Consider the following 14,017-nt stretch of genomic DNA (forward strand, 5'->3'; position numbering starts at 1 on the left):
TTAAATTGTACTTTGAAAGCTACCATCTTTCCATATGTTTGATATATATCACAATAAGGAAATAACTGAAACTATGATACTGTAACCCATCACATTCTTTGAAATTTTCCTATGTAACTACATGATAACTCATACTTTGAAAGTTATTACCTTTCTGCATATATGTTATATTTAATGAAAAGGAAATAACTGAAACTGTGGAACTGTAACCCATAACATTCTTTGAAATGTGCTCTATAGCTACTCATTAAGTTGTAAATTGGAAGTTATCACTTTTCTGTATATATGTTATATTTCACAATAAGGAAATAACTGAAATTGTGGAACTGTAACCTATAAGATTCTTCGAAATTTTCTCTCTAACTATTTGTTAAATTGCACTTTGAAAGTTATCACGTTTATGTACATATGTTATATTTCACAATAGAAAAATGAAAAAAAATCAACCCTCAATATGCTCAAAGAGACAAAAGAAAAACAGAGAAAGGACTGAAGGGTATCAGGAAAGCAATGAATGAACAATATGAGAATCTCAATAAGGAGACAGAAATTTTAAAAAGGAACTAAACAGAAATACTGGAGTTAAAGACCATGATAACTAAAATGAAAAATTCCCTGGAATGTTTCTGCCAGCAGATTGTGAGAGGCAGAGGAATCACTGAACTCAAAAATGACAATTGAAATGATTCATGCTGAGGAGAATAAGGAAAAACACATTTAAAAAGTAGAAGGAAAAAAGAACAAAAAACAGTGAACAGAGCCTAAGAGACCTGTAGGACATGATCACATGTACCAATACATGCATTACGGGAGCCCCAGAAGGAAAAAAAAGAAAGGGGGGAAAGGGATATTCAAAGAGATATTGGCAGAAAATTTCCCAAATTTAATGAAAGACATAAATAGGCGCATTCAGTAAGCCCAACATACTCCAAACAGGATAAACTCAAAGAGAAACATGCCCAGACACATAGCAATCAAACTGATGAATGCTAAGGACCAGGAGAAAGTTCTGAAAGCTGAGAGAGAAAAGCAACAAATTCTGTACAAGGGAATCCTGATAAGATTAAGTGCAGATTTCTCATCAGAAACCATACAGACAGGAAGACAGTGGGACAAAATATTTAAAATTCTGAAAGAAAACAATTGCCAACCAAAATTTTATATCTGGTGAGAATGTCTTTCAAAAGAAGATAGATTAAGACATTCCCAGATAATCAAAAGCTGAGTTTGTCACCACTAGACCTGTTCTACAAGCAATGCTAAAAGGGAGTTCTTCACACTGAAAGGAAAGGACTCTAGACAGTGGATTGAAATGGCATAAAGAAATAAAGACCTCTGGTAGAGGTAACCATGTGGGTTATTATAAATGTCAGTACTACTGTATTTTATTTTTTGGTATGTAACCCTTTTTTTTTTTTACTTTGTACAGGATTTAAAACACAAATGCATAAAAAGTAATGATAAATCTATGGTTTTGTACATACAGTTTATAAAGGTGTAATTTGTAAGAAATACAACAAAAAGGTGGGAGCTGGAAGGGTATAGGAACAGTGTATGTATATGTTATGGAAGTTCAGTTGGTTTCAAATCAAAAGAGATTGTTACAGATTTAATAACCACAAAAGAAAATATATGAAAAATATATACGGAAAGAAATGCATAGGGACTCAAAATGGTACAATAGAAATAAATATATGAAAATAGGCATTAATGGAAGAATTGAAGGAAAAAGAAGATATAAGACTTTCAAAGACCAAAAAGCAAAATGTCAGAAGACAGTCCTGAATTATCAGTAGCTACTTTAAATTTAAATGGATTAAATTCTCCAGTCAAAAAGTAGAGATTGGCAGAATGGACACAAAAAAAAAAAGTAGAACTCAATTATAGATGGTTTACAAGAGACTCACCTTAAATTCAAATATACAAGTAGGTAGAAAGTGAAAAGATGGAAAAAAATATCATGAAAATAGTACCCAAAAGAAAGCTGGGATAGCTATACTAATATCAGATAAAATAGACTTTAAGTTAAAGATGGTTACAAGGAAAAAAGAAAGTCACTAAATAATGATCAAGGGGTCAATTCAACAAGAAGACATAACAATTATAAATGTATATGCACTGAATGACAGAGCCCCCAAATATGGGAAGCAAATATTGACAGATTTGAAGAGAGAAATAATGGTAGGAGACTTTAATACACCATTTTCAAGAATGGATAGAATATCTAGACCAAAGATCAATAACAAAATAGAAGATTTTTACAATACTATAAACCAACTAGACCTAATGGACACATAGAAAACACTTTACCTAATAGCAGCAGAATACATACTCTTCTTTAGTACACATTAATTATTCTCAGGATAGACCAAATGTTAAGCCTCAAAGCAAGTCTTGATAAATTTAAAAATAAAGAAATCATACAATGTTTCGTCTGTGACCATAACAGAATGAAGCTAGAAATCAATAATAGAGGGAGAACTGGAAAATTCACAAATATGTGGAAATTAAACAATGTACCCTTAAACAACCAATGGGTCAAAGAAAAAATCACAAAGGAAATTATAAAATATCTTCAGGTGAATGAAAATGAAAACATAATATGCCAAAATTTATGGGATATAGGAAAAGCAATGATGAGAAGGAAGCTGATTGCTCTAAATACTTACATTAAAAAAGTAGAATGATCTCAAACCAGAGACCCAACCTCACAACTGGGGGATGTAGGAAAAACAAAAACAAAAACAAACAACAACAACAACAAAAACCCCACAGAAAACTAAACCCAAAGAGAGTAAAATGAAGGAAATAACAAAGATTAGAATGGAGATAAATGAAATAGAGAATTAAAAAACAATAGAGACAATCAACAAAACCAAAAGTTGGCTTTTCGGTAAAATCAATAAAATTGACAAGCTCTTAACTAGACTGGCAAAAAAAAAAAAAAAAAAAAAAAAAAAAAAAAAGAGAGAGAAGATGAAAATAACTAAAATCAGAAATGAAAGAGGGGACATTACTACTGACCCCACAGAACTAAAAAGGATTATAAGAGGATACTATGAGTAACAGTACACCAACAAATTGGATAACTTAGATGGAATGGACAAATTCTGAGAAACACACAAACTACCCATGGTGACTCAAGAAGACTTAGATGATCCCAATAGACCAATAATAAGTAAAGAGATTGAATCAGGAATCAAAAACCTTCCAGCAAAGAAAAGCCCAATAAAGATGGCTTCATTGGTAAATTTTACCAACACTCCAAGAAGAATTAACACCAATCCTGCTCAAACTCTTCCAAAAATTGAAAAGGAGGGAATACTCCCTAACTCATTCTATGAGGCCAACATCACCCTCATACCAATGCCAGATAAACAAACCACCAGAAAAGAAAATTACATACCAACATCTCTTATGAATATAGATTTTAAAATCCTCAACAAAATCCCAGTAAACCCAATCCAATGGCATATTGAAAGAATTGTAAACCACGATCAAGTGGGATTTTCCCCAGGTATGTAAGAGTGGTTCAACATATGAAATTCAATTGATGTAATACACCACAATAACAGAACAAAGGGGGGAAAAAAACACATGATCATCTCAATCAAGGCAGAAAAGGCATGTGGCAAAATACAGCACCCCTTCTTGATAAAAACACTTTAGAACACTAGGAATAGAAGGAAACTTTCTCACCTTGATAAAGGGAATATATGAAAAGCCCACAGCTAACATCCTACTTAATGGTGAAAGACTGAAAACTTTCCAAGATCAGGAACAAGACAAGGATGCCCACTGTCACCACTGTTATTCAACATTGTACTGGAAGTTCTTGTCAGAGCAACGAGGCAAGAGAAATAAATAAATGGCATCCAAATTGGCAAGGAAAAAGTAAAAACTTTCCCTATTTGCAGATGATATGTCTTATATATAGAAAATCCTGAAAATTCCACAGCAAAGCTCCTAGAGCTAATAAACAAACTCAGCAAAGTGGCAGGGTACAAGATGAACATGCAAAAATCAGTAGTGTTTCTATACACTAGTAATGAACAATCTGAAGAGGAAACTAAAAACTTCCATTTACAATAGCAACTAAAAAAGTCAAATATCTAGGAATAAATTTAAACAAGGATGTAAAGGACTTATACACTGACATCTACAAAACTTTGCTAAAAGAATTTTAAAAGATCTAAATAAATGGAAGGATATTCCATGTCCATGCATTGGAAGACTATTGTTACAATATGAATTTTACCCATAGAGATTTACAGATTCAATGCAGTGGCAATCAAAATTTCAACAGCTGCTTTGCAGAAATGGAAAAGCCAATCATCAAATTCCTATGGAAGTGTAAGGGGCCCTGAATAGCCAAAACCATCTTGAAAAAGAAGAATGAAGTTGAAGGACTCACACTTCCCAATTTGAAAGCTTATTACAAAGGTACAGCAATCAAAATAGCATGGTACCTGTCCTAGTTTGCTAATGCTGCAGAATGCAAAACACCAGAGATGGATAGGCTTTTATAAAACGGGGGTTTATTTCACTACACAGTTACAGTCTTAAGGCCACAAAGCATCCAAGGTAACACCTCAGCAATCGGGTACCTTCACAGGAGGATGGCCAATGGCATCCGGAAAACCTCTGCTAGCTAGGAAGGCAGCTGGCATCTGCTCCAAAGCTCCAGCCTCAAAACGGCTTTCTCCCAGGACATTCCTCTCCAGCAAGCTTGCTCCTCTTCAAAACATCACTCCCAGCTGCACTCGCTTTCCTTCCCCCGAGTCAGCTCATTTATATAGCTCCACTGATCAAGGCCCACCCTGAATGGGCGGGGCCATGCCTCCATGGGAACATCCCATCAGAATCATTACGCACAGCTGGGTGGGGCACATTCCAAGCAAATCCAACCAGCACCAAAAACTTCTGCCCCACAAGACTACAAATTTAATGGCATTTGGGGGACACAATACATTCAAACCAGCACATTCCACCCCCTGGACCCCAAAATGACATTATCTTTCCAAATACAAAATACATTCATTTCATCACAATATCACAAAAACTTAAATCATTTCAGTAACAAAAGTTAAGTACAAAATCCCATCAAAATCATTTATAGGCATGGCCAGTCCTAAGGCATAATTTTTCTTTAGCTGTGGATCTGTGAACTTAGAACAAGTTATGTGCTCCCAATATACAAAGGAGAGACATTCATAGGATAAACATTTGCATTGCCATAAGGAGAAACAGTAAGGAAAACAGGGTTAACAGGAGCAAAACAGTTCCTAAAACCCGCAGGACAAAGTCCATTAGATTTCAAAGTCTGAGAGTCATTAACAGAACAACAGTGCATCCTTGGAGCTTGAGAGAGCAGGAGCCTAACCCTTCCCAAGGGCCTTTTTGGCAGCTGTTTCCTCTCCAAATGCTTGGGTGAGTGCTCCAACATATCCACACATTGGGGAGACCACCTTCTCGGCCCCACCTTCCTCAAACATTGGGGCAGCTCCCGGATTCCCTTCCATCTCCGGGGCACATGCTCAACCCCTTCAGAACAGTGGGGTGGCAGCCAGGCTCTCCCCAATTCCCTAGGAATGTGCTCCACCCTCTTTGGGACCTGAGGTGGCAAAACTCTTCCAGAGCATCGAGGTGGAAAGCCCGCCCTCGACCTCCAGGGCAAAATCACCCTTTCCATGCATGTGGGCTGCTCTGCTCTCCCAGCTCGAGACCTCTTGACTCCAGACCTCAACCTCCATGGCTCTGTCTTTGAAGAAATTTTTCCTTTAATTTGTTCCTTGTCTGTCTCCTCCAGTCCAGACTGGCAATGGCTCTGTCTGTAAAGATCTCGCAAAAATTTTGTTGGCTTCGCATGAAGGATGCAGGGGTCAAAGCTGTCAGACAATAGGACTTTCCACAAATCCTTTCTGGATAATTCCTTTTCCAATCTTGGCTTGTACTGAAATGGCAGCTGGGTTCCATGTTTAGTTACATCCTCACGTTGGGCTGTAGCTTCTGGGATTCCACCCCCTGGAAGCTCGTAATTTTCCAAGCCATCAGCTTCTGGTTTCTTTGAACCCAAGAGTTCAGTTCTAAGTTTATCTCTCTCTGCTCGCATTTTACTATAAGCTGCAAGAAGAAGCCAGGATACATCCTCCACATGTAGCCTGGAGATCTCCTCAGCTAAGTATTCCAGGTTGTCGCTTTCAAATTCTTCCTTCCATCTGACACCAGGACTCAATTTTGCCAAATTCTCTGCCACTTTAGAGCAAGGATCGCCTTTCTTCAAGTTTGCAACAACATATTCATCATTTCTGTTCAAGGCCTCATCAGAAGTATCTTTAGAGTCCATATTTCCACAAACAGTCTCTTTAAAGCAGTTTTGCCCTTTTTTATCAAGCTCCTCACAATTCTTCCAGAAACTTCCCCTTATCCATTTAAAAAGCCGTTCCAACATGTTTGGTATTTGCAAACTCAGCAGCAAAAGCACCTTACTTCTCTGGTACCAAAATCTGTCTTAGTTTGCTAACGCTGCAGAATGCAAACACCAGAGATGGATAGGCTTTTATAAAATGGGGGTTTATTTCACTACACAGTTAGAGTCTTAAGGCCACAAAGCATCCAAGGTAACACCTCAGCAATCGGGTACCTTCACCGGAGGATGGCCAATGGCGTCCAGAAAACCTCTGCTAGCTAGGAAGGCAGCTGGCGTCTGCTCCAAAGCTCCGGCCTCAAAACAGCTTTCTCCCAGGACGTTCCTTTCTAGCAAGCTTGCTCCTCTTCAAAACATCACTCCCAGCTGCACTCACTTTCCTTCCCCCGAGTCAGCTCATTTATATAGCTCCACTGATCAAGGCCCACCCTGAATGGGAAGGGCCACGCCTCCATGGGAACATCCCATCAGAATCATTATGCACAGCTGGGTGGGGCACATTCCAAGCAAATCCAACCAGCACCAAAAACTTCTGTCCCACAAGACTACAAAGATAATGGCATTTGGGGGACACAATACATTCAAACCGGCACAGTACCATTACAAAGACAGAAAAATAGACCAATGGAATTGAATTGAGAGTTCAGAAATGAACCTTCACTGCTATGGCCAATTGATTTTTGACAAGGGTGCATGTCCACTCAATTGGGAATACTCTCTTCAACTAATGGTGCTGAGAAAACTGGATAGACATTTCAAAAGAATGAAGGTGGATCCCTACCTCACACCATATACAAAAATTAACTCAAAATGGGTCAAGGACCTAAATATAAGAACAAGGACTATTAGAATTCCTAGAAGAAAATATAGGGAAGCTTCTTTAGGACCTTGCATTAGCCAATAATGGCCTTAGACTTTACACCAAAAGAACAACCATCAGAAGAAAAAATAGACAAATGGGACTTTATAATCATAATTAAAATTTTTGCACACAAAGGACTTTATCATGAAAATTAAAAGACAACCTAAAAAATGGGAGAAAATATTTGGAAACTACATATCTAATAAGGGTCTAATATTCAGAATACAAAAAAAATCCTACAACTCAACAATAAAATGACAAACAACCCAATTTAAAAATGGACAAAAATCTTGAATAGATATTTCTCCAAAGATTTACAAATGGCAAAAAAAAGCACATGAAAAGATGTTCAACATCATTAGCCGTTAGAGAAACAGTCATCCCAAGTCTAGCCAGTTCCCACTACTACCCACATGTGGCAAAGAACGCACCACAGGAGAGAGCCACTTCTTCCAATATCAGAAGTCACTCCTTGCAATAAGATACAGTGGTTTGGTTCCAAAAAAGCCTTCTTTGCAGTGGACTTCTGGGGAACTGAGAAGAGGGAGAATGGAAGCACATCCTTGAATTTAAGCTTTCCCTTGAACTAGGAGGTAGAACTCACCTTGCATGGTGATGGTAAGGATGCTGACAGCACTAAGTGCCCTCTGCCTTTGGAAGGGGTCTTCGTACTCATCGCAGTGTTCCACTGAGAGATTCTGCGACAGTCGTTTGGTTTGCTCCAGGAGGTGTGCCTGTTAAGAGAAGGCATGGTGGAACTTCTAAGGGCAGGGGTTGTCTCTCCTCAAATCTTCACAAACTATTTTATTTTAATGCCACGTGAGGCACAATACTTAATATTTTATGCATGTCAACTCACTACATCTCCACTGCATGCCATATGTTCAATTTTCTCATTTTGTATTTAATAGATTAGAGACATATGGTTTGACCATTATGATTGCTTATGTATGCACATTTCTAGAGTCCTACTCACAGAAATTTTACTTTCTCTTCATTGTACCCATTGTCAACAAAGAGAAAACAAAATTTTCCAGGCTATGAAAGGAATAAAAAGTCTAATTTGGAAACAATGCCTGTGAGGGGCAGAAGTGAGGGATACTTTTAGAAAGGTGGATTGGGGCCAGATAGTGAACATCTGCCCAAACAAATCTTAAAACAGTCAGCAACTAAAAAGATCAGTCAAAATAATTATCACAAAATCTATAAACTAAACCTCAAGCACTTCCACAGGCTGTTCTGGAAACCTTATTGACTTTTACCTTACCTACAATTCTAAAAGCTTTGGCGATTAAAGGACCTAAACCTTCATCTAGCCAGAAAATTCCAGACATCTACAAAACTTTGGTTTATTTTCCAAAGGCTCTAACCAGCCAGGGCCCCAGAGGGAACTATCCCTTAGTGATAAGCTAATCTAAAGATAGTCTGTAGCCTTTGTACACCTATTAACTGTTCTAATTAAAGGGGAAAGACATTTTATATTGGGTGTCTGGGACTTTGCCTACAGTTCTGTGAACCAGGAGAAACTTAAAAATATTTCTCTTTAAGGTCTCCCTAACATGCTATATTCTTTTTTTTTTTTATTAAATTCAGTTTTATTGAAATACATTCACACACCATACAATCATCCATGATATACAATCCACTGTCCACAGTATGATAACATAGTTATGCGTTCATCACCACAATCTATCTCTGAACATTTTCCTTACATCAGAAAGAACCAGAACAAGAATAAAAAATAAAAGTGAAAAAAAAACACACCCAAATCATCCTCCCATCCCACCCTATTTGTCCTTTAGTTTTTATCCCCATTCCTCCACTCACCCATACACTAGATAAAGGGGGTGTGATCCACAAGGTCTTCAAAATCACACTGTCACCCCTTGTAATCTACATTATTATATAATTGTCTTCAGGAGTCCAGACTGCTGGGTTGGAGTTTGGTAGTTTCAGGTATTTACTTCTAGCTATTCCAATACATTAAAGCCTAAGAGGTGTTATCTATATAGTGCATAAGAATGTCCACCAGAGTGACCTCTCGACTCCATTTGGAATCTCTCAGCCACTGAAACTATTTTGTCTCATTTTGCATCCCCCTTTTGGTCAAGAAGATACTCTCAGTCCCACGATGCCGGGTCCACATTCATCCCCGGGAGTCATACTAACATGGTATATTCTGACAGCAAGGAAGTTTCTAAACCATGAGCTCTCCTTTCCTTATCACTACATCACAGAACAGGCTACAGCAGTGGATGGGGTCTGTCTCCGATTCTGCAAATGTTCCTGAACTCTCGCTCCTCTACCCCACTGTCAGACATGCACACCCACCCTCTGCCCTCCAACTTCATCTGCCTCCATCTATCTCAGGAAAGTGGCTCTAGTCATCATTACCTGGCCTGTATCTTCAACATTTTCCTCTCTTTTGACTTCTCTTTTCACAATAAAAAACATCTGAACATTTCCCACCTTAACAATATGAACAACTTTTTTTCTACTGCATAACCCCCCATTGTTTCATTTTTGCATATCCAACTGCCTACTAAATATCCCTGCTTGGATGGCCCATAGTCACCTCAAACTTGGCATATTCAAAATGGAACTTGCAATCTCCCCTACCTCAGAAATACGTTCCTTTCCTGTCTCAGTAAATTACCCTGTACCAAGTCAGCTACCCAATCTGTAAAACAGGCATCATCTCCACCCTATGCATCCAACCAAATGTCAAATTCTACCTTCTATAGATCACTGTAGTCCATTAAACTTCTTCATCCTTACTGTTCTGGCTCTAGTTGAAGAGTCCACCACCTTCCATTAGGATTACTGCAAAAATCTTTTAATTGGTTGCCTCCTGCCTTGCTCTCTCCCAATCCCTTTCCTTCATGCATCCAGGATGACCTTTCAAAAGTGTAAATCTGATCATTACCATTCCCTTGCTTTAAACCTTTCAATGCAGCTTCCCCCTTGCCCTCAGGGTAAAGGGTGAACTCCTTAGCTTGGTTTTCAAAGCCTTTTGTGATCATCCCGTCTTACAGCCTCTTGCCATCCACTCTCAACCTCATCTCTCTCTCTCTCTCTCTCTCTCACTCACACACACACACACACACACACACACACACACGTCTCTAATGATCACACTCGCAAGCTCTCCTTTGTTTCCAGATCTTTGCACCTGCTTTCTCTACCTACAGTACTCCATTCCTCCTCTTGCTTAGACACTGCTTCCTCTGTGAATCCTTTCCTGATCCACTGTCTCTGTCCCTACCCCCTCCTCCTCCCACCTTCATATCACAAACACCAAGTCTGGGTTGGTTGTCTAAAACAGATGCTGTTGGTTGCCCCATCCATATACCCTACAGCCTTACTTGAGAGATTTTTCTGGTGATCTGAGATCATCTGCCCTAGTGCACAGCAAACCATAAATACAGGAAAATTAATGTCTCCAGTCCCCAGCAGTTTTTAACCAATTATGGACTGAAATTGGTGCATAAATGATTACACTCTCACTCCAGAGGATTAAATTCCAATTATATTCGGTGGTAACTGGCTTAATAATGCATCTTTAATGGCCATCTTCCCTCCCATACATCACTTCCCCCCTCCCCTATGATTGCTTCCGGGGATCATTTTCCAAATAAACTACTTGCACTCAAACATCTCAAGGTCTGCTTCTGAGGGAACCCATGCTAAGACATTGCCCCTCCTCTGCTCTCCCACAGCACTCACCCTATCAGTCATCTTATTGAATAGTAACTGCCTACTGATTAGCTGTAAACTCAGAAGTAGGAATCATATCTGTCTTATACATCTTCATGTATCCCCAGTGCCAAGCAGATAGTAAACAGTGCAAACACTCTTAAATAGATGTTCGTAAATAGCTGGATAAATTGAATATATATGTGGATGAATGAAAGCAGATGCAAGTGAGCCAATGGATAGGGTATTATTAATCCTGTGGATAGAGACTTACCTTTTTGGGGGAATCTTCATCAGAAGCTGATCCTGGAGCCTGGTCTTTCACAGAATCCTTCAAAAAGAAGGACTGCCTTTTCCTACTACCAAATAGTCTCCTCTTCTTTGGGGAAAAAGACGATGTTTCAAGGGAATTAAGTGAACTTCTGTCAATTCCCATGGCAACCAGAGCCTTAGAAAGGGGAAGAAAACCAGATTTACACCTTCTCATAAAACATGGTAAATGGCCGTGACCTGATGAGCATAGTCTTCTCTCTTCTGGGCACATCGTACCATTTAGACAGCTCGCCACCTAATTGGAATAGGCTAGCTTTGTCATCATTTATCTGGGGGGATGTGTCCTGTTTTTCCATAGAGATGTCAACCCTCAAAGGCAGCATTATCTCTTCATATCTCATTATCACTAGCACTTAGCCTAGTGCCCGATTTGTGCCAGGCACTCAATGAAGGTTTGTGCCTGATGATGCAACAGTAAGCACTTACTATGGGCTCACTCACCCCTGACGAATCTCTGCAGGGGATGAAAAGGAGTACAAAACATGACTCTTGCCCTGAAAATCTCACAATCAAGTTGGAAAAATATAAAGGTAGCAGGGAAACAATTAGAATGGCCTGTAAATATGACAAGAACTTCAAGAAGGCAGAGATGATCTTGGGCTGTCATCTCTAGAGCCACGATTTTACTTTCCCAAACACCCTCAAGCAAAGGCTCTCAACACAAAAATCTCTGGATTTCTACAAGAAAGCCTGGTAGAATCTAGATTTACATATACATTAGTTTTATCCCGTAGCCAGTAATTTGAGACCTGTCCTAGAAGGCCCAGGTTTCAGAAGATCAAAGAAGAGTATCAAGATCCAGGGTTCCCTCTTAAAGCCTTGTGCCCAGGCGTCCTTCTGAGACACAGTGGCAGTCACTCTGCAAGGGATGCAGATTCTCAGAAAAACACCAGCAGAGGAAGGGCTGGACCAGGCCTCATACAGCAGCCTTGAGCCCCAGGCTCCATCACTTCTGGGGTCACCTCCAAGCAGACCTCACTGCTTGACTCCCACACCCCTACCTCCTTCTCTTCCTTCAGTAGCTGCTGGGCTTCCTGAAACATCTTTTCCTTGGCCTCCGTCTCAGCAGCCACGTTCCTGTTCTGCTCCTCGTAGGCCATGGTGACGACGGCCAGGGTTAAGTTAATCAGGTAGAAAGAGCCCAGGAAGATGATGACGACAAAGAAGAAGACTGAGAATTTCCCAGCAGTGCGCAGGGTCTGCAAGGGACAGAGCACACGCTTGTATCTGAAGTCTTCCTTCCTCAACAAAAGATTAAACAATAGCAGAAATTTGGTGTTGCCCTGTATTGGTGCCTTCCCATGGTGCAGCCCTGAGTGGCACTATAAGGATGGTTCAGTTGAACATAGCATAGTCTGCAGCCTCCCTGGTCACCCAACGACACTTGATGCCCTATCTCTTGGTGGAGTAGCACCATCTACTCATCCACAGGGAGGTTTTAATAACTTTACTATTACTTTCTCAAGGATATTTGCAATTAAAAAAAAAAAAGCATGAGACAGTACTGCTTCATGAAAATGAAAGTTCTAATGGTGGAACATCAGGGAGTCTGGACAGTGGCAATATTGCTAGGAAGCAGAGTTTTTTTATACTCTTCCTCCAAGTAACACATTTATAATTTTCTTGATGTTCCTAACACAATATCTAATGCAGATTTAACAATACAACTCTCAATGATGGGGAACAGTTGACAAACGTGGAGGATAGATGGCAGTTTATAAACAAACTAGAGATAGATAAGTGATAGATAAGATAAAGTAAGATAAGAAAAATAGATGACCTGTTGATAAAGCCTCTCCCAGGAATCTTGGGTCACAAGCCGGAACATTGCAAGAAATGACCAGTGAAATTGGTCAAAATTCGTATAACCATAGTCAGGATTTCTCTTGGTGTGATTGCATGAAAATTTTTCAGAACAGGCCCTAGATATTAGAAACAATGGAATAGAGAAAGAATTACATTCCCCACAGCCCAGATTCTCACTTCTTCCCTATGACAGTAGACATTCAGAGGGCCATGCACCCACTAAAGAAAACCCTGGGTGAAGATCATGTCTGTAGAGGCCATCCCTGACTGAATTCTCCCAGAACACAACTTAATGTAGCTCTCATTGACTTTTTTTCAAATGAATTGACTAATAAATTTGTGTTAGCACGTTTTTACTTGAAAAATTAAATGCAGTCACATAGTGAACAATTAACAGTGAAAAGGGTATATGTAATGAGTACTGTCCCACTTGCTCCCCAGACTTGTAGTCACACTGTAACCAAGAAATAAAGAATTAACAAATAATCAGGATTATGGAATCATTATATAGATGTTTTTTCTTTCTAGATTGTAGAATAGCCAAAAGTTAATACCTGAAATTAGTGAAACTCAACTAGTCTTGGCCCTGATTATACTTATTATTGTAGCCTAGTCTCAGCCCTGTTTGTACTTGATATTGTAATGGGAAAAACTCCATCTCCCCTTATTTGAGTCCATAAAAACTGTGAACTCCTTAGACTCAGGGAGACAGATTTTGGGGTCGATAGGCCATTTGATCTCCTGTTTCATGTGTAGAATTTAACCCTTTCTTTCTTTAAAACCTGGTGTCATGGATTGGCTGTTATGTGCATCAGGCAGAGAACCCTCCACTTTTTTGGTATCATCACTTCCTAGGGACAATAGTTAACAGTTACTATAGTAAGTTTCCAGAA

The 14,017-nt window shown here is 39.3% G+C and overlaps 1 protein-coding gene across 1 annotated transcript in view; it reads right to left on the bottom strand.

Moving 5' to 3' along the window:
• SCN11A (sodium voltage-gated channel alpha subunit 11) overlaps window positions 1-14,017 on the bottom strand; it is a 129,792-nt gene that overhangs the window by 68,859 nt on the left and 46,916 nt on the right. Inside the window, exons 8-11 of the mRNA XM_037828765.1 lie at window positions 13,099-13,240; window positions 12,320-12,517; window positions 11,260-11,433; window positions 7,894-8,023 (exon numbers count right to left, since the gene is read on the bottom strand). Of these exons, the coding sequence (XP_037684693.1) occupies window positions 7,894-8,023; window positions 11,260-11,433; window positions 12,320-12,517; window positions 13,099-13,240 (644 nt within the window). The remainder of the gene's footprint in view (window positions 1-7,893; window positions 8,024-11,259; window positions 11,434-12,319; window positions 12,518-13,098; window positions 13,241-14,017) is intronic.

Source organism: Choloepus didactylus, chromosome 1 (genome assembly GCF_015220235.1).
Source record: "Choloepus didactylus isolate mChoDid1 chromosome 1, mChoDid1.pri, whole genome shotgun sequence".
Lineage (NCBI taxonomy): Eukaryota > Metazoa > Chordata > Mammalia > Pilosa > Megalonychidae > Choloepus > Choloepus didactylus.